General features: G+C 40.8%; 1 protein-coding gene and 1 gene segment (V, D, J or C); both read left to right on the top strand.

Annotated features, from left to right (window-relative positions):
• The window catches only part of LOC311284461 (Ig kappa chain V-III region MOPC 63-like), a 945,935-nt gene that overhangs the window by 248,451 nt on the left and 675,657 nt on the right, over nucleotides 1–21,827 (top strand).
• On the top strand, nucleotides 231–14,136 carry LOC311283850 (uncharacterized protein). Of its 5 annotated transcripts, XM_084398587.1 has the most exons (9): nucleotides 231–358; nucleotides 733–938; nucleotides 8,183–8,277; nucleotides 8,907–8,951; nucleotides 9,655–9,876; nucleotides 9,954–10,223; nucleotides 11,031–11,309; nucleotides 11,971–12,207; nucleotides 12,618–14,136. In XM_084398587.1, the coding sequence occupies exons 3-9, from the start codon at nucleotides 8,247–8,249 to the stop codon at nucleotides 12,818–12,820; spliced, it is 1,287 nt and encodes a 428-aa protein (XP_084254713.1). In that variant the 5' UTR covers nucleotides 231–358; nucleotides 733–938; nucleotides 8,183–8,246; the 3' UTR covers nucleotides 12,821–14,136. The 5 variants fall into 5 exon arrangements, with proteins under 5 accessions (XP_084254713.1, XP_084254712.1, XP_084254714.1 ...); XM_084398586.1 differs by having other exon boundaries at nucleotides 248–938; XM_084398588.1 differs by having other exon boundaries at nucleotides 248–938; nucleotides 8,226–8,277; nucleotides 12,618–14,115.

The following is a 21,827-nucleotide window of genomic DNA, read 5'->3' as shown; positions in this document are numbered from 1 at the left end:
CCCCCGCACAGACGCCGTCGGCAGTACCCAAACATAAGAATTATTGACGATAACAACCATGCTTTATCGCCCAAACCTACCCTCAGCTCAAGGGATGGACTCTACAACTGTACACTACAATGTAATGTATATTCATAACAATAAAGCAACGCAAAATCCAAACTTGTGTATTGGGACAGTACTTGGGCAGCGACTGATGACGTTTCACAAGTCCACAAGAACACAAGTACAGACAAGAACGCATATTGAGAAACGGCCTGTCTCTGTCTCGCATGCGCGCTCTTGCTCGCTCGCTCGCTCTAGATTCCGGGAGATTTTAACTTATTGGCGGGAACTTCCTGGAGACTTGGGATGTCTGGTATGCTGTAGATTGAAATCAGGATTTTGACCTTTTAGTCTCTGTGTTTGAACTGCAGCAATGATAATAATAATCACAATAATAAATAATAAGTTGCTTTATCATATGTTTTTGATATACATTAACATTTCAAAAAATGCGCAGAAAACAAACCTCAAGAAAGAAAAAGGCAGTGAGAATGTTTCATCACAAGTGACTATTATCTTAAATATTCAGAGAGAACCACAGAAATATCACTTCATGTGGGATCTGACAAACATGTAAATTCTTTCATCAAAAAAGTAAATTCTTTCATTGGCTCGATTGAAAGTCTAGAAAGTCAAAAGGTTTGACCGTAATGGGAGCTGGTTTTATTTGTTGGGATTTAACTTAAGTCTTCTTCGATGGATCTAATTGGAGACTATTGGACAAGTGGACTGATCTGCAGGAGGAAACTGCGAGCTGCACTTCTGAGGAAAAAAGTTTTTCCGTGGAGGAGTATCTCTCTGGACTGTTGCTGAGAATGCATCGTAGGAGAGCTGCATGAGGAAGACGCCGCTATTTCTTCATCCACACACTGCACAAACGGTGGAACATTAAGGTAAAATTGGCAAACTTGCACGGCCATTTAAAAAAGTTGTGAGCACACTTTAAAAAAGAGAGAATTGTTTGTTATGGTTTATCTTGTTCATGTATGCAATGTGTTACAATGTCTGTTAAGCTTGTGTTTATGTACTAGGCCTATATGATGTAGACAAGCAGTAGAAAGTGTTTATTGAAGCCTAAAAATAACCTAACCTAACCTAAACTTAATAAAAAAAAACTGTTGTTACTCGATATAGGCTATGTTGCAAAAACTGAGAAAATCCAAGTTTGAAAAAGCATCACATCTTAGTCGTCATGAAATCAAAATTGAAGTCTTTTTGGCTTTTAGTATGAATATGTTAGTCTTAGCTTCTGTTATCTATAAGCTATAGACCTTATTCATAGCAGCGTCATCTTTGAAATGAAAGAATTTGATTTTTTTTTTTAATTTGCTTTCACTTTCAGAATTACTGCAGTGTCATCATATCCAATTATACTTTTGAATTATTGAAGGAGCAAATAACACATTTACTGTCGCTATTCCAGAATATTAAGAATATTAGGACTATAAGTCCTGCATCGATTCAGTCTCCCACGTATTTTGTAGCTTATAGAAACATGAATTTAAAGCATATAAGCACTGACACTGTATGGTTCTGCACAAATCGCTTATAGCTGAGTGGCCTGGTTTCACAGACAGGGCTTAGATTAAGCCAGGATAAGGCCTTAGTTTAATTAGGACATTTAAGTAGATTTTATAAACGTGCATTAGAAAATAACATTACTGGTGTGCATCTTAAGACAAAACAATATCACTGACACTGTCATATTTTAAGATATCTCAGTGCAAGTTGTTTTCAGTTAAAACAGCTCAAACATGCATTTTAGTCCAGGACTTTCTTGGCTTAAACATTAAACCTTGTATGTAGAACCGGAGGATAGCTTCAAAACAAAGATATTCAACAACTTTGGGGCACTATTCATTTTGTACCAACAATATTCTAAGATTAAAATAAACTTTTTACCATATCGGATATAAATAAAACACATCATCAAATTATATTTGAAAGGTTGAAAGCGTTTAAAAGGTGGAGAGAACTCCGCCGGCAGAAGAGCTTACAATCACACATTCAGGTGGTTCTGTTTTTGCTGGACAGGTTAAATCCAGTTTGGTTTTTCTAAATGGTTCATGACTGTTTCAGGAAGCACGGGAAGGGAGGGGGAGGGGACGGGATGAGGAGGAGGGAGGGTCGAGCTAGCCTCTGTTTTGTTTGACAATACTTTGAATTAGGGCTGGGCGATATGGACCAAAAGTCATATCCCGATATATTTAGGCTGAATATCGATATACGATATATATCCCGATATTTTTTCTGCAAAGTGAGAGCAAATGTTCAGTCAAAGTCAAAGCCAAACATGACATGTCACAAGTAGTTTTATTGAAACCGGCTATTTCAGTGAACAGTTGCAAAATCAAATTAATAAATTATAAACAGGTTTCTTTACCTTAGGGCTGCACGATTATGACAAAAATCATAATTGCCAATTATTCCCTTGGAATTGTAATTGTGATTTATTAATTATGATTATCAAAGTTTACATTGAATATACACTCACCTAAAGGATTATTAGGAACACCATACTAATACTGTGTTTGACCCCCTTTCGCCTTCAGAACTGCCTTAATTCTACGTGGCATTGATTCAACAAGGTGCTGAAAGCATTCTTTAGAAATGTTGGCCCATATTGATAGGATAGCATCTTGCAGTTGATGGAGATTTGTGGCATGGTGCATTATCCTGCTGGAAGTAGCCATCAGAGGATGGGTACATGGTGGTCATAAAGGGATGGACATGGTCAGAAACAATGCTCAGGTAGGCCGTGGCATTTAAACGATGCCCAATTGGCACTAAGGGGCCTAAAGTGTGCCAAGAAAACATCCCCCACACCATTACACCACCACCACTAGCCTGCACAGTGGTAACAAGGCATGATGGATCCATGTTCTCATTCTGTTTACGCCAAATTCTGACTCTACCATCTGAATGTCTCAACAGAAATCGAGACTCATCAGACCAGGCAACATTTTTCCAGTCTTCAACTGTCCAATTTTGGTGAGCTCGTGCAAATTGTAGCCTCTTTTTCCTATTTGTAGTGGAGATGAGTGGTACCCGGTGGGGTCTTCTGCTGTTGTAGCCCATCCGCCTCAAGGTTGTGCGTGTTGTGGCTTCACAAATGCTTTGCTGCATACCTCGGTTGTAACGAGTGGTTATTTCAGTCAAAGTTGCTCTTCTATCAGCTTGAATCAGTCGGCCCATTCTCCTCTGACCTCTAGCATCAACAAGACATTTTCGCCCACAGGACTGCCGCATACTGGATGTTTTTCCCTTTTCACACCATTCTTTGTAAACCCTAGAAATGGTTGTGCGTGAAAATCCCAGTAACTGAGCAGATTGTGAAATACTCAGACCGGCCCGTCTGGCACCAAAAACCATGCCACGCTCAAAATTGCTTAAATCACCTTTCTTTCCCATTCTGACATTCAGTTTGGAGTTCAGGAGATTGTCTTGACCAGGACCACACCCCTAAATGCATTGAAGCAACTGCCATGTGATTGGTTGATTAGATAATTGCATTAATGAGAAATTGAACAGGTGTTCCTAATAATCCTTTAGGTGAGTGTATATAAACAAATTTTGTGTAAACATGTTATAATTTGCTTATATATAGCCTACATATATATAGGCAAATTATAACATGTTTACACAAAATTTGTTAACACACACACACACACACACACACACACACAAGTACTGTCCCCCTTTACTTAACATAAATTGTAAAAATATGACTAGTAAAGACTAGTAGGCTACTAATAAATAAACAGTAGGCCTATGCTAAAGCTATTAAATAGCAGTCCCAAACTAGTTTTTGTTAATACAATGTGGTATGAGCCACTACAGTCATTTAAAAATATAAAAAATAACACAAAGAAAAATAAAGTAAACGACAGTTACCATGGTGAATACACAATATTAACAATAACTGTTAATGAAACATGGAAACTATTTTGTAATTTACAACGTAACGGTGTTGCATGCTCGTATAGTTTCTTTTGCCCTTTATATAGCCTACAGTGAAGCAATACACAGCGCGCGCGCCGCCGCATTTGCGCGTGCAATTGAAGAGTGTGCGCTCCGAGCACAGTATAACGGCTGACAGGACAAGAAAGTCCGTGTTTCTGAGGTGAAAAACTTTATTTCAGCGTACATGTCACTGCCTGTTAGTTCCTATTGTGCTGGGTTTTCTGAAGTAGTCATGATTCGCCTCTCAGAACATAACATGCTCTAAACACGCGCGCAGAGTGGAAGGAGGGGCGGACTATTTGAAAATTTGAACTATATCGATATTAGATTAGATTAGATTAGATTCAACTTTATTGTCATTACACAAGTACAGGTACAAGGCAACGAAATGCAGTTTAGGTCTAACCAGAAGTGCAATAGCAGCAAGTGCAGGATATACAGTGGTTCCATAAGTGCAGAACATGGATATGTACTGAATAAATATAGAGTTGAATACTATTATAAACAAAAATTTACAGATAGATTGTAACATATGCGATATGGTCTAATTCCATATCGCATTTCAAAATATATCGATATATTTTTTATATCGATATATCGCCCAGCCCTACTTTGAATGTCAGCAAGAAGTAAGTTCACCCAACATCGCTTAGAGCACCTTTAATTTAGCAGTTGATCATGTGACGCACTGAACATTCTAATCACACCGGTGTGATCGTACGCTTTAAAGGGGACATATCATGCTAAATGCACTTTTTTAGCCCTTAAATGCATTTTGTTGTATATTTGGAGTGTTTAGAAGTACAGAAAAGATGAAATTATTCTCTTCAGGTGCTTCGTTGATATCTTTATATTCTGTTTTGGTCATATTTTTCAACCGGTTCAGATTTTTCTGTTATCTATGACGTTTTGCGAACTAATACGTCACAGTATTTGCAGTGGAACTGCCAAATAAGGACATTGACTTCCGGCCCAACACTTCGAGCAATCCGCCATTATTATTTATCGCTGCAATTTTGTAGTCCAAGCTGGATGCAGAAGTTACGAGAGGGTAAGTTAAAATGTTCGGTTGTTGGATGTAGTAACCCACACGCTAGGGATGGGGAAATGAAGCCTCATGAATCACTGAGGCTTTCCCCTGACTGTTCCGGGAAAAGATTCAAAGCTTCGAGAGTGTCGAGAACAGCGGCGAGAACAGCGCCATCTGGCGCTTATTTAAAATAAAGCAGCCAGAAGCCTGTGTTAGAAGCTCTGGCAGATGAAGCAACCACAACACACTCCATAGTTTCAATGTTATGTGTACAAATAAAAGCCTTACATGTTTGTGTTTGATTTGTTCATTAAATAAATTCATTTTCCCATTAAAGTGTGACAATAAAATATAGTAGCTTATGATTCAATAAGATTTAATGTAGGCCTACTCTCTCTCTCTCTCTCTCTCTCTCTCTCTCTCTCTACACACACACACACACACACACAAAATGAATAAGGACATTGTCTGATAGGATCATCTGTTATTAAATGTCAATAATTGTAAATATCAACCAGACTGAGGCAACAATGACTCGTTAAATACGATCTGAAGTTCGAGCCTTCTGACAACCAAAGCGAAACGCGCACGTGACTGGACAGAAAGTGAGGCTTCGTTTGTCATCGATCACGTGACTCTAGTAAACCAATACACGCATCGATACGGGGCTTCACTACAAATTGTGTCGCTTATGTGATACGCGCATCGAAGCTTCAAGGCCTCATTATACTTCTGCGTCGGACCTACGCCGGAGCCTATACGCCGTAGGCAACGTGTTGGTTTTAATTTATACTTCTGTGTTGTTGTCCGCGTTGACGCGTACCTAGGGAGCGTGTGAAACCCCGAGGGAGGGGTTCTGGCAGACCAATCACAGCGCTTGTGTCCGCGTAGAATTGACGCGTTGTTACATTTTTGGAGAGGTGCACGTCAGGGTACGCCGTAGGGTACGCGCGCTATACACAGCCTACGACATAGCTACGGCGGCAGTTCGACGCAGAAGCATAAAACAGGCTTCAGTGTCATATGTAACATCACTACCACACGCTTCATTACACCGTCTAATGTAGATGAACTGCCGCGCTTGTGGCGCATGTTTGACTGAAAGAACGAGCAAAGAGAGAGAGAGAGAGAGAGAGAGACCCGGTCGCGCGGGCGCTCTCTCTATCTCTCGGAGCCCTACTGTCTATGGTGTAAACATGACTTCACCGTCTCCAAAAGAAGCTGTCTTGCTCGCTCTCCCTCGCACATATTAATCAAAATAAATCGACACGGTGGTAAAAGGTCGGAAGACCAAAGTTTCATGTGTAAATACAGTAACATACCATTGCGATACATCCATATGAAGACGTTGTTCTGCAGGTTCGTCGTCTACATTTTTATCTCGCTCCGGCTCCGACTCTGGCTCGAACATGTAAGGCTGGCTGGACAAGTCTTCCGTTGTTGACATTTTGTTAATAACGTGTGAATAAAAAGTTTCTGTGCCGCTAGTAATCCTATCTCTGCTATCAGACTACAAAAATGGCCGAACGGGGTGGAGTTGAACCTCTGTAACCTGGAGAGGGGGCGGGGTATGAAGTGTCTCAATGTTTTTTAAAGAGACCGCACCAAAACGGGTTGCTCTGAGACGCACATCAGAAAAGGGGTAAAAAGGGGGCTTGTGGAGCTATAATAATGAAGAATTCAGACCCAAGCATTGCAGTTCCGCTTTATATAGACTACAAATGTATGATTTATATGTAAAAAGGAACAATTTAAAAGCATGATATGTCTCCTTTAAAGGGTTAATTATCAAATGTAAAAAATATAATTTTTTTGTCTTTTGGAAGCTGCATTCAAATCCATTTTTCCCCTCGGTTTGAATGGGCATGACACCTCTGCTATTTGTATTTTACAATGAAGAGAGAAAACCATGAAACATGGTTCCAAATCGGTGCGGCTGGTGGAGTTTCCTGTTATTGTCAATAAGAGTGCCTAAAACAACATCAAGAGGAAAACCAGTGAGCTGTTATGAAACTCGGGTGTGCAGTCATACAAACGGCACAGATCTGTCTCTACTAAATCCAAGTTATCTGCCCGGCATTCATGTGGAGACGGAAAGAGGAAATGAACACTGTTTACAAGAATTTCGATATGGACGATTATGTGGAGAGCAGAGAAGAAAGCAAGCAATTCAGATTGCCAAAGATCTGGCTGCTCTTACGGTAGTTTCCATCTGACACAGAGGGACAGCAACAGTTGTGAGGTCTTGCAATCCATTCCAGAGCAAGACAGATCAAATAATATCAGTGAGCTTAACATGGAGCGAGATCGACTGCGGATGGAAAGGGCTCTAGGGCTCCAATGGTGAGTGCAGACAGACCCTCTCAGTTTCAAGACTGTCTGTACTCTGTAAAGGGCAAATCATAGTAGACGTGCCCGTGGGATTTTGTCAGTGATCGGCTCAGTCTATGATCCTTAAGGCTGATTTATACTTCTGCGTCGGAACTACGCCGGAGCCTCTACGCTGTAGGCAACGCGTTGGTTTTCATTTATACTTCTGCGTCGTTGTCTGCGTTGACGTGCAATTACACTTGCAGAGGGAGCATGTGAAACCTGAGGGAGCGGTCCTAGCAGACCAATCACAGTGCTTGCGTCCGCGTAGAGTTGACGCGTTGTTACATTTTTGGAGAGGTGCACGTCAGGGTACGCGCGCTACACACAGCCTACGACGTAGCTACGGCGTGAGTTCGACGCAGAAGTATAATGAGGCCTTTAGGGTACCTTCCAGTCAAGCTCATTTTACAGGAATCATGCAGGACAATTTATAGCTAGAATGATGAGATTCCTCCAGTTCTTGACCAACAATGATTGAATGGGTTACTGGTCTGGATCAGATTAATGCATTTACAGTTGACTATTATTTGAAGCCACATGGTTTTGGCGCAACTGCACAATTTTCAGATGCCAGTGTAAAGGGATATGGCTCTGTGTCCTAAATTAGATTACAGAATAGTCATAGCTCATGTCATCTTTCCTCTTGGCAAAGCCAGATTGCCACCCCTCGAAACAGAACTTCAGCTTAATTTGAAGGAATTGTGTTTTTGGACTGTTTTGAATTTGTAAACACCTTAAATATAACTACCGTACCTGTTTTATTTTTGTTAGGTTATTGTTGAAGTCCACTTCCCCATATTTCACTTTCTGATAGACGGACAGCGTGGCTCGGCTGATGGACATGAGGTCTCTGCTGACACTGTCAGGTAAAAACACAAGAGTTTATGCAGCATCATCTTATTGTCTGATTCTGTGTAATGGGTTTGTGATTCTGTTGATATTTGCTACATTCATGTTGAATTTTAAATCAAACCAACCAGTTTGCAGTTTTCCTGCAACAGAAGAGGCAAATGGTTTAATAAGCTTTGTTTGTCTGGTTAATTGACATTAAATGATGATAAATGTTGAAAATGTTCCCAAAAAATTATCCAATTTTATTGCAGATTTCACAGAAATATTAATTATATCACTAATATGATCATTTTGTTACACAGATTTGCATTTCACTGCCATTTTTTTTTTAAGATTTATTTTCAATTTATGATGCACAATATCAGCACAGCCAGGGCCCCATTAACAATAGGGTTGGCGGGGCCAAAGCCCCAGGACCCGAGCCAGGAGGGGGCCTGTGATTGGCTGTGGAGTAGACTGGCCATCGGGAGCACCTGAACCTTTCCCAGTGGGCCAATCGCCAATACCCCACTCTTGAGTCATGATTCACCCGAAACTGACTGGGTGCCGCCGTCTAATTTCATTGTCAATCAAGCTGCAAATTACAATTAAAGATATAGTTTGTTAGTGCAGAAATAATTTGATTTATCTTTTTATGTCACAGTGTTGTTGGCTCTCATAAGAGAAGACAAGGGAGAAAAACCAACAGGTAAATACACACATTTTCATTGTGCACAAGATCAGAGGAGCTAAAAAAAAGAGATACTATCAAATCTATTATAAAGCACAGCATTAAGAAAAAAACAATGCAGATCTGCAGAACTTTGGTGCAGGAAACCTCATCATTTCACCCAACCAGCATACTGATGTTTCTAGTGTCAGTAAGTACCTCACTGAGGGTCATTTATAATGAACCTCCAGCCTTGTCCAAAGTAATTCCTGTCGTTCTTAAATTTCTTAAACAACCATGTATGAAGAACATCATGGCCTGATGGCCATATTCCAGGATGACAATGTCCAGATTCATCAGGCTCAGATTGTGAAAGAATGGTTGTGAGGAGCTTGAAGAATCATTTTCACACATGAATCGGCAGCTCTGAGTCCAGACCAAAAATGTATTTACATCTCGATTGAAAAAAAAGTTCAATCAAGAGGTCATCAAGATCTTGTGTTGTCAATGCAAGAGTCCAGCACTCTGTAAAGTCTCCTCCAGCACATCCCAAACACTTTCAATGAATTTTAGCTCTGGATTCATGTGAGAAAATGATTCTTCAAGCTTTTCACAACCATTCTTTCACAATCTGAGCCTGATGAATCTGGACATCTTTTTTTGACGGGCAGTGTATTTTACTATAGTAAAGTAGTCAGACAACCTGGCGTTACAGAAGACGTGTCTGTATTCTTTCTCTCAGTGTCTCTCCTGCCGTGGTTCTCAGATGTGTTTGTTGGAGATGACGTCACTCTGATCTGTAAAGGAGGGGGTGAACAACAGATAAAATGGTTCATTAATGGAGATCCACAATCACATCAGGGTTCTTCAATGCTTCTTACAGCAGTGACATCAAAAGACAACGGGACGTACGAATGTGAGCGGGGCGGAACGAAAAGCGACCCGTACACACTCACTGTCGAAGGTATGAACACCATCCTAAAGAACTCTAAACGTTCCCTCATGATCATCTGTTCCTCATCATCTCTCTCTCTCTCTCAGAGCTGGAGCCTCACGCTCAGCTCTCTCCATCTATAGGTGGCGCTGTGATGTCCAAAGGTGGTGGAAGAAACCTGGTGCTGCATGTGGACGATGATGCGCATGGCTGGAAGTGTTTTGTGTTGCGGGGAGAGAGCGGCTTCAGGCTAAACACCGATGTTCGGAACAAGATGATGGCTGTTATATATGCAGAATTGAAAGAAGCAAAAAGAGCGACTTTCTGGTGCAAGAACGGTACACGACGAAGCAATGCTGTGACGCTGAAAATGACAGGTGACTCCTTCCTCATTTCCCTGTTGCATTTCAGATCCCCTGTGTAGTTAAAGGGAAATACAAAAATACTAATTCTGTCATTATTTACTCGCTTTCATGTAGTTTCATGATTTGTAGATTAATTGCATGGACGCAGATAAATTCAATGGAGTCCAAAACAACACTGGATCTCACTGAGTTTCCTAGAATTTTTTTTTCTGACCACAAGCTAGTTCCCATCAGTCTTACGTGCTCTTGAACATGTTAAGCAAGTGATGTTAGAGTATATTGAATTTTCACAATAATTAAATCTGAATGTAATAGTCAAGTAATAGACCATGTCCTCTGGTTTAGATTAAGGATTTCTGACTCCTTGAATCAGGTCCTCCTCCTTCCATAAAGAGCCATGGGACTAAACTGGAGAGCAAATGGAAACTGATTCTCAGATGTTGAGGAAAAGACACCTCACATCTGTCACCTCTATAGTTACAGGGCGAATCTCAACAATAGCTCAAACTGTGCTCAGACTTGCCAAAACATCAAAGTCTGTAAAAGTCAGATCTCAATATAAAGTCTGACACTTCTCCAAGATCAGGGTTTATTCGTCTATCCTCCTACTGTATGGCAACTATTGACTAACAAAGACAAAGTTGATCATTATAGATTAAATTCCCAAAATTCCAATATACATTTTGAATCCCTTTTTCTTAAACAGCCAGTAGTCTGTAGTTAATGTCAGTAACACCATACTTTAAATGAAGCATCAGGTTCGTGCAGCAGTAGATGATGGATGTCTGACCTGTGTCTCTGTGTGTCTGTGTGTCTCAGAGCTCAAGGTGATGTTGGACCCTCCAGCCGCTCCTGCACTGTTGGGGGAGAGCGTGGCTCTCAGGTGTGCAGTCTGGGGTGGGAAAGCAGAAAAGGCTACATTCTATAAGGATAATAAGTCAATCGTAGAAATAAAAAACGACACATACATCATCACCAACGCCACACAAGCCAATGCCGGACAGTACAGATGTCACGCCACCTACAGGTACAGCCACATCAGTGCAGACGCTGCCCAGCAGGAAGGAGATTCTGATACCCAGGAGTTAAAAGTTATAGGTAAACATTACAATAACTGCCTCACCTCTCGCCTTCATTTATACACAACCACTACTAGAACTAGAAAGTATTTTTTGGACATGGTACCATGGCATTCCTGAATACTGTATATGTAAGAGTGCCATGTGATAGTATATAATAATAATTATAATAAAAAGGATTACATTAATAATAATAAAAATAATACTAGTATAAATAAAAAAATATATATTTAAGCAATATTTATATATAATAATACTTTACACTAAGTTTGCAGTACAAATGAGATATGTATGAATATATCAGTTATATATAAATTATTATAAAACATTACTAGTAATAATAATTGTAATGATTAGAAAAAAAAGCAAGCATACCGCTTCACCAGTAGCCTATAGTCTGATTCATGAACAAATGACTCTTATGAGTCAACTCTTTTAGTGAATCAGTCAGAACGACTCACACGTTATCGGTTCGAATTAGTCTAACGAATTACTCACTGGATCTGTCAGAGCGGTTTCATTTATACATTTGTCAGATGCTTTTATCCTTATCAGGATACGCATTCACTGGGAATTTAACCCATGACCTTAGCTAACGTTAAGTCACTATCCTACGAGCTGAGTTACAGGAACAACCACTGAATCAATTCTTTTGTAAGTCATATCTGTGTGTGGTTCAGGTGGGCCTCCTGCTACTACAGTGGATTCAACGTCTCCTAACCGTCTGGAGTGTTTATGCAGAGACTGTCCTGCCGTCTGCACGTCCTGTTACTGGTATCACACACCCCCTAATCACCCACGCCAAAGACTGCCTGAAAATACACACATTATTACCGTGAAGGAAGGAGGACTGTACTGCTGCCGGAGGGTGTGTGGGAAAGGTTTCTCCCGTTTCAGCAACGTTTACAGCTACACAGGTACCTAAACACACACACACACACACACACACACACACATGCACACACATGCTACTTAGACTTAGAAGTAATTTTAGTGCTTCAACTGAAACTTAATGAACATTTGAAATGTTGCTTTGGCATAATTGGCAACTAACTGAAATAAAATAAGTTAAATCTCAGCTACTTAATTTCAGGTTTTAGTTAAACGATAATAACCTGCCAAAAAAAACATTTGTTATATATAAGTATCGGCTACACCCAGTTTCAGGGCAAAAAACACATGCACGCAGAACTGTATGAACACTTTCATTGTCCGTGCATTTTAATGTTGACATTACTCATAATGAACTACAGTCACTTCCAATTCTTACTTCACCACTTCTCATTATTTTTAGCATTAAAAAATGCATTCTCCTTCTTTCTCACAGCACAACCAGAGTCTGTAAATGTGCTGGCCATCATTATGGCTGTGATTCTGATGGTTCTCGGGGTGTTGATCGTGGTGCTGATCGCGCTGAAGCGCAGAAAACATAGAGGATTCAGTTTTCAGGTGATGGAAAGGTGGACAAGTGGAGACTTTGATAAAATCCAATTCACCAGTTTACCACATGCTGGACAAGGACAAGGCTGAGGTGGGTTACGAGGCAGGAGGCGGTGTACCACACAATGGGACCTGGAGAATAATGATGGGTCGGTCATGAACGGTCATTTGGAATGAATCTTTGATATGACTTAGGAACAGAGAGTTATTTGTTTATTTTGTGTTGACCGTGCATGCGCTGTACAGGAAACAGAAATTATTAGTTCACTTCTCGAGTCTTCGGGTTCGGGTTAGGTTTGTTTGTTCACATTATGTCACGTGATGAACGAACGGCTCAGATCGGGAGGTGAGGTAAACTAACAGACTGCATAGCCTGAAGACCCAGATAAGCAATGAATTCATCGTTTCTGTTTCTCATAATTTGGCCTTGCATTGCAATTTTTTTCTTATTCTAAATGTGATCAACATTTGATGTGTTTGGGGAATTTGGCTATTAACATGTAACATTTTAATTATATTCTGCTGAAATTAACGAACTGACTTGAAAAAAGATTTGTTCATTTTGAAGCGACCACTACGATCACATAATCCGATGGTTCACAGAGTTTGGTGTAACACTGTAAAACAGGAGAAGAAACAAACAAGCAAATAAAAAGGATGAAAGAACTTGGAAGAAAAAGCACCACATTATGATTTACCAATGATCAATTCTCATTTTGACTTCTGATATAAATTCTCAAATTCTCAAATTTTAGTTTTGTCGAAGTCTTTTCCACCAATGTTCCCTAAATACTGTCTAATCCCAATCCAACCCTACCAGTAACCAAAGGGGAAACTGATCATCTCTCTTTACTACTAGTTATAGCATAAACATGAATGAACATCAGAAGGTATGTTGAAAGATACAGGACAACTTGCCGAAATGCGTCATGTAATCATTTCCAAGCATGAAAAGATCTCAATAAAACAGCTTGTAATATGTCAAGTAACGTTATATTTAGCCGGGAAAAGCCATTCAGTGTCCGTAGCTCGACAAATAAACAATATAAAGGAGCATTTTGCTAAATATATGCAATATATTTCATATTCATTTTTACTCAACCTCTTCTTCAATATTTGCACTGTTTATTCATGTTTAATAACTTGTTCAGACTATTAAAATATATATCCAAATTTATCATCAAAATTATAACTGTATGCAGCAATAAACTTTTATTGCAATGCAACTGTAGTTCAGTGATTCTCCACTAAAAGGCAAACTGGTGCCCAGCATCAAGAGGTCACTGCAGGATTGAGTTGGTTTACTGGTTATGCAACACTGGTTGCTCATTTTCCCCGTTTATTCTTGTTCCTTGTATGCTATATTTTTATAATTCTAAGTGTTCAAATAAAAAAATGTATAAATGAAACCGTGGTTTTCATTACTTACTGACGTCTGCATCTTTAGTTTGACCTCCATTTATGGATTGCAGAAACTGATCCCTTCATAACATTATCACAATAATAATACACCAGATATTATAAATGTGAATCCAAAATGCAGATCAAGAACTCCCAGAATAGATGAACTCCCAGGCCTACATACTACGGTAAATATAAAATGAATATAAATGAACTCACAAAAAAATATTATTTTAAGTATCTAATAACTATTTAATATAAAGGAATAATGTATGTAGAAATGTATATGTAGAAATACATTTACATTACAAATAACGATATAGCAGTTTAGTTTGCTGTAGATCAGGATTCTGACCTTAAGTCTCTGTTTAAACCGCAGCAATGATAATAATAATCACAATAATAAAGTTTAATCGTACAAGTTGCTTTATCACAAGTTTTTTTTATACATTCACATTTCACAACATAGAACAAGTACGTAGGAAACAAACCCCAAGAAACAAAAAGAAAGGAAAAGACACAAACCGCAGTGATGTGTTACAAGAATGTCCTTCTACAGAGAGATTTCATCATACGTGACTATATTATCTTAATTATTCAGAGAGAGAACCACAGAAATATCACTTCATTTCTATGGGATCTGCTTCTTGGTTTATATTAAAGGAATAATTCATAATTCACCCAAAAATGTAAATTGTGTCATCATTTACTCACCCTCGTGTCGTTCCAAACCTGAATGCGGAGCACAAAAGACGCTCATTTGAATACATGCAATTATAATGAATCAGGACCGAAGCTCTCCGGCTTAGAAAGAATCATAAAGCATCATAACAGCAGTTCATATGACTCACGCACCATATTCAAAGTCTCAGGCTTGACAGCTCAAATCAACGTTCACTTTCATCATAATTGCAATGATATTTCCGATATGTATAAGGGGTTTACAAACTATACAAATTAAATATACGAATACAATTTATTGATTAAATTATTAAAATTTTATGTATACAGCATGGTAGGAATTGATTTATGCTGATTTAAATCACTAATTTTATTTTAAAAAAATAGAATAAATTAATCAAATCAAAAATATATTAACAATATATTTTTACTATTTTTAGAAAAAAAAAATATATATATAGCCTATATTCATTTTCTTATACGCAAAATTGAGGTTCTGTTTTGTGTATGTGTGTGTTTGTGTTATTGCGATATTTAAACTAGAATTTGTGAGAGAGAAAAGACAGAATTGTGAGTTTATGTCACGCAATTCTGAGAAAAAGGTTAGAATTATGAGACAAAAGGTCACAAATACCTTTTTTTTATCTTTATAGTTAATTGAATACAGGGATAGGCCTACTCGACCCCCAAATTTAAATTCTCACATCATTTACTCACCATCATACTGTCTCAGTTGTATGACTTGCTTTCTTCAGATTAACATGAATATTTTTAGAAAAACAATCCATCTTGAGTAACCTTATGGCTACATATAGGCTACGTTACTGGTCCAAAACCAGACAAAGTGAACACGACAGTAATCCAAACGATAGCAGCTGGTGATGAATCAATGTCTTCTGAAGCTAAATTATAGGTGTGTGAGATTAAAAAAAAATATGAATATTTAAACTTTTAAACTCATATTTTGACTAAAAATCACAGCTTCCAGCCAACTGTCACAACGTTTACGCTTGAGAAATTCTCGCGAGAAGTGCCGTGAAGTCACAGCGGACCGTTACTTCTCGCGCGTTTCTTCGTTATATCTGGGCAAAAATCATGAGAGAATTTTCTTTTGGGGGGTGGGCTATGTAATATAATTAAGGTTACAATAATAGCCTACTATGAAATAATACAATTTAAACAAAGTAGTGTCACCTGGCGGGGATACATGAAGATGCTCTGGAGAGTGAACGTGACTTTCAACTTCCACCTCCAAAAGCTCAAAAGTGTGTACCGGTGTCGTGTTTCAGAAGATCCCAGACAATCCGCTGCAAACTTAGAGATCTGACTCCATTCTGATAAGAAAACAAACCTTATATCAAATTCCCTTTGCTTGCCCTTTGCTTCAGACTCAATCTACAGTGAGTTTGGTCCAGATAGTGGTGAAGAAATAAGGCACTTCACCTTTAAAGAGTCTGATACTAGGCTAAGTAAAGAAAGAAATTAGAACATAAGCATATACAGTTAACACAGCAAACAAGTAAGATTACAGTTACAGATCCACATTCACAGTTTTAGAAAATTTCTTGCAGTTATGAGGATTCAGAGGTTGATACCTACTATAACAGGAGAAAGAAAGTTAGTTTTGTGCAATAAAACTGAAGGATTGAAGCCACAGAAATCTAAATGCTGTAAATGTAAATACTATTAGCATCACGCATTAATAAGCATCAAACCCACACAAGGCTATAGATTGACCTTAGGCAATTACACTCACACATAATTACACAGAATCAGTTATTGTGAATATCTGCGGGATAGTTATTGATTGTACAGTTTATGCTATTATAGTTGATCTGTGGGGCTGAAGAGCATTAACACATCATTAGCAAATGTACTAATTTCTGAGCTTTTTTTATAATTACACTGGTTTAACAATAGATTTATTATATAAGAAATATTTCAAGTAATGCCATTCTCAGCCTCATTCAGCATCATGTAAATGTATTTGGACTCTTGTTTATTTGGAGTATTTCATTCTTTCATCATGCTTATTAGATCTTAATTATAGTTATTGTGTTTTTGTTAAATATTTTTATTCATGCATGTTGTTTTGTATGTTTTTTTTTATTTAATTTTTTTATGTAAGAACTTAAAAAGCAATGCATTTTCTGTTTGTTTAATTAAAGATGTATATTAAAATGACCACAGCTGTATAACTGCAAGCCGCAATAAACTTTTAATGCAATGCAACTGTAGTTCAGTGTATCTCCACTAAACGGCAAACTGGTGCCCAGCATCAAATTCAGGTTTGTTTGTTTCAACCACAAGAGGTCACTGCAGGATTGAGTTGGTTTTCACTCACTGGTTAGTCCTTTTGCTTTTGCCAGTGATTATACAGTTTATTCATGTTCCTTGTATAGTATCTTTTGTAATTCTGAGTGTTCAGATTAAATTGTGTATAAATTAAGCTGTGTTTTGTTTTCTCTGGTGAAACCTGAGACGGATACATTGCTTTTTCCTGAATACTTGCTGACTGCATCTTTAGTTTGACCATCATTTATGGATCTTAGAAACTGATCCCTTCATAACTCCACTTCTGATGCATTATCACAACAACAATACACCAGGTATTATAAATGTGAATCCCAAATGCAGATTAAGAACTCCAAGAATACCTACTACTGTAAATATAGGCCTACACACACACACACAAACAAATATTATTTTAAGTATCTACTAGTTAACTATCAACTATTAACTATTTAATATAAATTAATTAGCCTATATATAGGCTATATAAATAAATAGAAATTAATTTCTATTATAAATAATGATAAAGCAGTAGTTTTAGTGTGCCAGACATCCCAACCTGCAAAAAGTCATGTCAGGGAGGTATCCCGAAGATAGCACTACACTAGCACACTACACTAGCACACACACGCAAGGTCTCTCGCTCCCTCTCTACCGTGGCCGTGCGCGCGCTACACGGTTTGGAACGGACTCACTGGGTGTTTCTCAAAACCAAGAATGCAAAGAACGGACTTGTGTTCTTGGGGAGAACGCTCTTGCTAGTTGTTCTTGAAAGAATGAACTCACACGGTGACGAGCACACAGAACGCTGCTGACACCCAGCTAACAATTTTTGGTTCCCTTAACGTTAGTTTTTGGTACCCAGAACATTCTCAGAATGTTAGTTTATGGTTCCCAGAACGTTATTTTTTATGGTAACCACCCAGCAACGTTCTGGGAACGTTATTTTATTGTTACATAAAAATAAAACCAAAAAAGAACGTTCCCCTAACGTAAGTATTTGGTTCCCAAAAAAATAACCAAAAAATAACATTAGGGGAACGTTCTGTGTTAACTGGGCAGTTTGAGATGATGTGTTCTTGCTGGTATTGCGCAATAATACCCCCGCACAGACGCCGTCGGCAGTACCCAAACATAACAACCAGGCTTTATCGCCCAAGCCTACCCTCAGCTCAAGGGATGGACTCTACAACTGTACACTACAATGTAATATATATTCATAACAATAAAGCAACGCAAAATGCAAACTTGTGTATTGGGACAGTACTTGGGCAGCGACTGATGACGTTTCACAAGTCCACAAGAACACAAGTACAGACAAGAACGCATATTGAGAAACCGCCTGTCTCTGTCTCGCATGCGCGCTCTACATTCCGGGAGATTTTAACTAATTGGCGGGCATCAGGGAGCCGCTATATCAATATGCGGGAGACTCTCGGAACTTCCTGGAGACGGGATGTCTGGTATGCTGTAGATTGAAATCAGGATTTTGACCTTTTAGTCTCTGTGTTTGAACTGCAGCAATGATAATAATAATCACAATAATAAAGAAGTTGCTTTATCATATTTTTTTGATATACATTCACATTTAAAAAAATGCGTAGAAAACAAACCTCAAGAAAGAAAAAGGCAGTGAGAATGTTTCATCAGTGACTATTATCTTAAATATTCAGAGAGAACCACAGAAATATCACTTCATGTGGGATCTGACAAACATGTAAATTAATTCTTTCATCAAAAAAGTAAATTCTTTCATTGGCTCGATTGAAAGTCTAGAAAGTCAAAAGGTTTGACCGTAATGGGAGCTGGTTTTATTTGTTGGGATTTAACTTAAGTCTTCTTCGATGGATCTAATTGGAGACTATTGGACAAGTGGACTGATCTGCAGGAGGAAACGTACTCGGTTACTAACGTAACCTCTGTTCTCTCTAGAGAGGGAACGAGTATTGCGTAAGCTAGCTTACGCTGCGGGAAAGTCTCCTTTCACGAGATACTGAAGCCAAAAATTATCCTAATTTTTTAAACTTTGTCAACGCAGTGCGGCAGCCTGCAGACCTAGGGCAAGCGAGTCGCGTGCCCATTGGCTGCTCTGCGGCAACTGCAGCAGCCTATGGCTGAGCCTTGCGCGTGACGTCACGTCCAATGAGCGCGCTTGGCGCGCTTAGTGCGTCACAGCCCGTCATTAGGGGTGTGGCTTAGAGTATATAAGCAAGGAACAGAGGCTGCTTCGCTGGTTTCTGTCGCATGAAGCGAAAATGAGCTCGTGGCGAGAGCACGGCGGGTTACGCAATACTCGTTCCCTCTCTAGAGAGAACAGAGGTTACGTTAGTAACCGAGTACGTTCTCTTACGAGAGGTTCTCTCGTATTGCGTAAGCTAGCTTACGCTGCGGGAACACCTTTGTCAACGCCGTGCGCGCGCCCAGCATCCTGAATGAATCCCGTGGGAAGCCCAGGGAACGCGAAACGGAGCTGGGCGGCCAGATACCACAGTACACAAGCACATAATATGGGGCAGGGAGCGGCACAGCCGGTCCAACTAACACTTCCATACAGTGTAGCTCAACCAGTAGAGCTAAATCAGCAGCGTAGCCCGCGCACAGACAGTGGGCTGGCTTACGCGAGACTAGACTGATAGCACTTTGGCCTGCAAAGCGGGAACATCCAGGTTGTAAAACCTAACAAATGTGGAGGGGGCGGCCCAGCCCGCCGCTGCACAAATGTCATGAATGGGAATCCCACTGGACCACGCCCACGATGAGGCCATGCCTCTGGTGGAGTGTGCCCGAATGCCCAAGGGGCACTGCAGGTTTTTAGATGCGTAAGCAGCTGCGATAGCATCGACTATCCATCTGGACAGAGTGTGCTTCGAGGCGGCGAGACCCTTGGTGCGCCCACCAAACGAAACAAAAAGCTGCTCTGAACGCCTGAAGGCGGCGGAGCGCGAAATATAGCTTCTCAGCGCCCTAACTGGGCAGAGGAGGTGACTATCTGCCTCGCAGCCAGTAATCGGCAGGGCTGAAAGGGAAATGACCTGCGCTCTGAAGGGAGTGCCCAAAATTTTTGGGACGTACCCATGCCTCGGTCTGAGAATAACTTTAGAGTCATTAGGTCCGAACTCGAGGCACGCAGCGTTAGTGGATAACGCGTGAAGGTCTCCCACACGTTTTACTGAAGACAGTGCTATCAGAAAAACGGTTTTGAGCGTGAGGTATTTCATATCCACAGTTTCTAAGGGTTCAAAGGGATGTGCTTTCAGTGCGTCTAAGACCAGTGAAAGATCCCACATAGGAACCGAAGGGGGTCGCGGGGGGTTCATCCTCCTCGCTCCTCTAAGGAAGCGGATGACCAACTCGTTCCTTCCTAATGCGCGGCCCGGCTCTGACACAGAGAGCGCTGAAATGGCCGCGACATAGACTTTGAGCGTGGAGGGGGACCTGCCCGCGTCCAGTAGCTCTTGAAGGAAACACAATACTTGTGAGACCCCACATGTCTGTGGATTGAGCCCTTTGGTAGTGCACCATTTGTTAAACACAGACCATTTAGACGTGTAGAGCCGCCTCGTGGAGGGGGCTCTAGATTGTATGATCGTGTTCATCACCCCTTCTGGTAGATCAGCATGTAGTTGTTGAGGCTCCACGCATGCAGAGACCAGTGCTCTGGGTGGGGATGCCAAATCGAGCCGCGGGCTTGAGAGAGAAGGTCTCTCCGCACCGGAATCGGCCAGGGGGCTGAGTCTGCCAATTGTATGAGTTCCGGGAACCAAGCTTGGTTCTCCCAGAACGGGGCTATGAGGAGCACTGTGTGGCGCGCTTTCCTGACTCTCTCGATGACCTGAGGCAGCAGAGAGACTGGCGGAAACGCATATAGCGGGCCGCTGGGCCAAGACTGGGCCAGCGCGTCCTCGCTCTTTGAAAAGAACGCTGGGCAGTGTGCGTTGTCTATTGACGCAAAGAGGTCGACTTTCGCTCTGCCAAAGCGGCGCCACAGCGACTGGACTGTTTGAGGGTGTAGAGACCACTCCCCAGGGGGAACGTTGTCCCTGGACAGTCTGTCGGGGCCCTCGTTCAGATGGCCAGGCACATGCGATGCTCTCAGAGAGCGCAGAGAGTGCTGAGCCCATACGAGGAGGCGTTCCGTCAGGGCGCAGAGTTGCTTTGATCTGACACCGCCCTGGCGGTTCACATAGGCCACTACTGAAGTGTTGTCCGTGCGGACTAGAACATGGTGACCACGGAGGAAAGGGAGGAAGTGCATGAGCGCTTTCTCGACCGCGAGCATCTCTAGACAGTTTATGTGTAGGAGATTCTCCTGGTCTGACCAGTGGCCAAAGACCGGTCTGCCTTCGAAGAGCGCTCCCCAACCTAGGTTGGACGCATCTGTAGAGACAACTTTCCGGTGTGAGACCACTCCCATATTCACTCCCGTGTGATACCATTCGGCTGCTAGCCAGGGCTGCAGGGCTGAGACACAGACCTGAGTCACTCTGATTAGCGAGCCGCCGGTCGCCCAGGCTCGATGGGATACGCGCGTTCTCAGCCAGCGTTGAAGCGGGCGCATGCGCAGTAAACCCAACTGAAGCACTGCTGCAGCTGAGGCCATATGCCCCAGAATGCGCTGAAATGCCTTCAGGGGAACCCGGTTGCCTTCTTTGAAGGATGCAGCGAGGCGCTGGATGCGGCGCGCGCGCTGCTCCGTCAATCTGGCCGTCATCGCCACCGAGTC

Source organism: Rutilus rutilus (genome assembly GCF_951802725.1).
Source record: "Rutilus rutilus genome assembly, chromosome: 24".
NCBI classification, from domain to species: Eukaryota; Metazoa; Chordata; class Actinopteri; order Cypriniformes; family Leuciscidae; genus Rutilus; species Rutilus rutilus.
Note: the sequence above shows the minus strand (reverse complement) of the source record. Positions and strands in the feature narration are given on the sequence as shown.

What these genes read in the sequence shown, in the direction of transcription:
- LOC311283850 (XM_084398587.1), top strand. Translation starts at nt 8,247, where the DNA reads ATGGACATGAGGTCTCTGCTGACACTGTCAG. An exon ending in CAAGGGAGAAAAACCAACAG is followed by an intron (nt 8,952 to 9,654) that starts GTAAATACACAC and finishes TCTTTCTCTCAG; the next exon opens with TGTCTCTCCTGCCGTGGTTC. An exon ending in GTACACACTCACTGTCGAAG is followed by an intron (nt 9,877 to 9,953) that starts GTATGAACACCA and finishes TCTCTCTCTCAG; the next exon opens with AGCTGGAGCCTCACGCTCAG.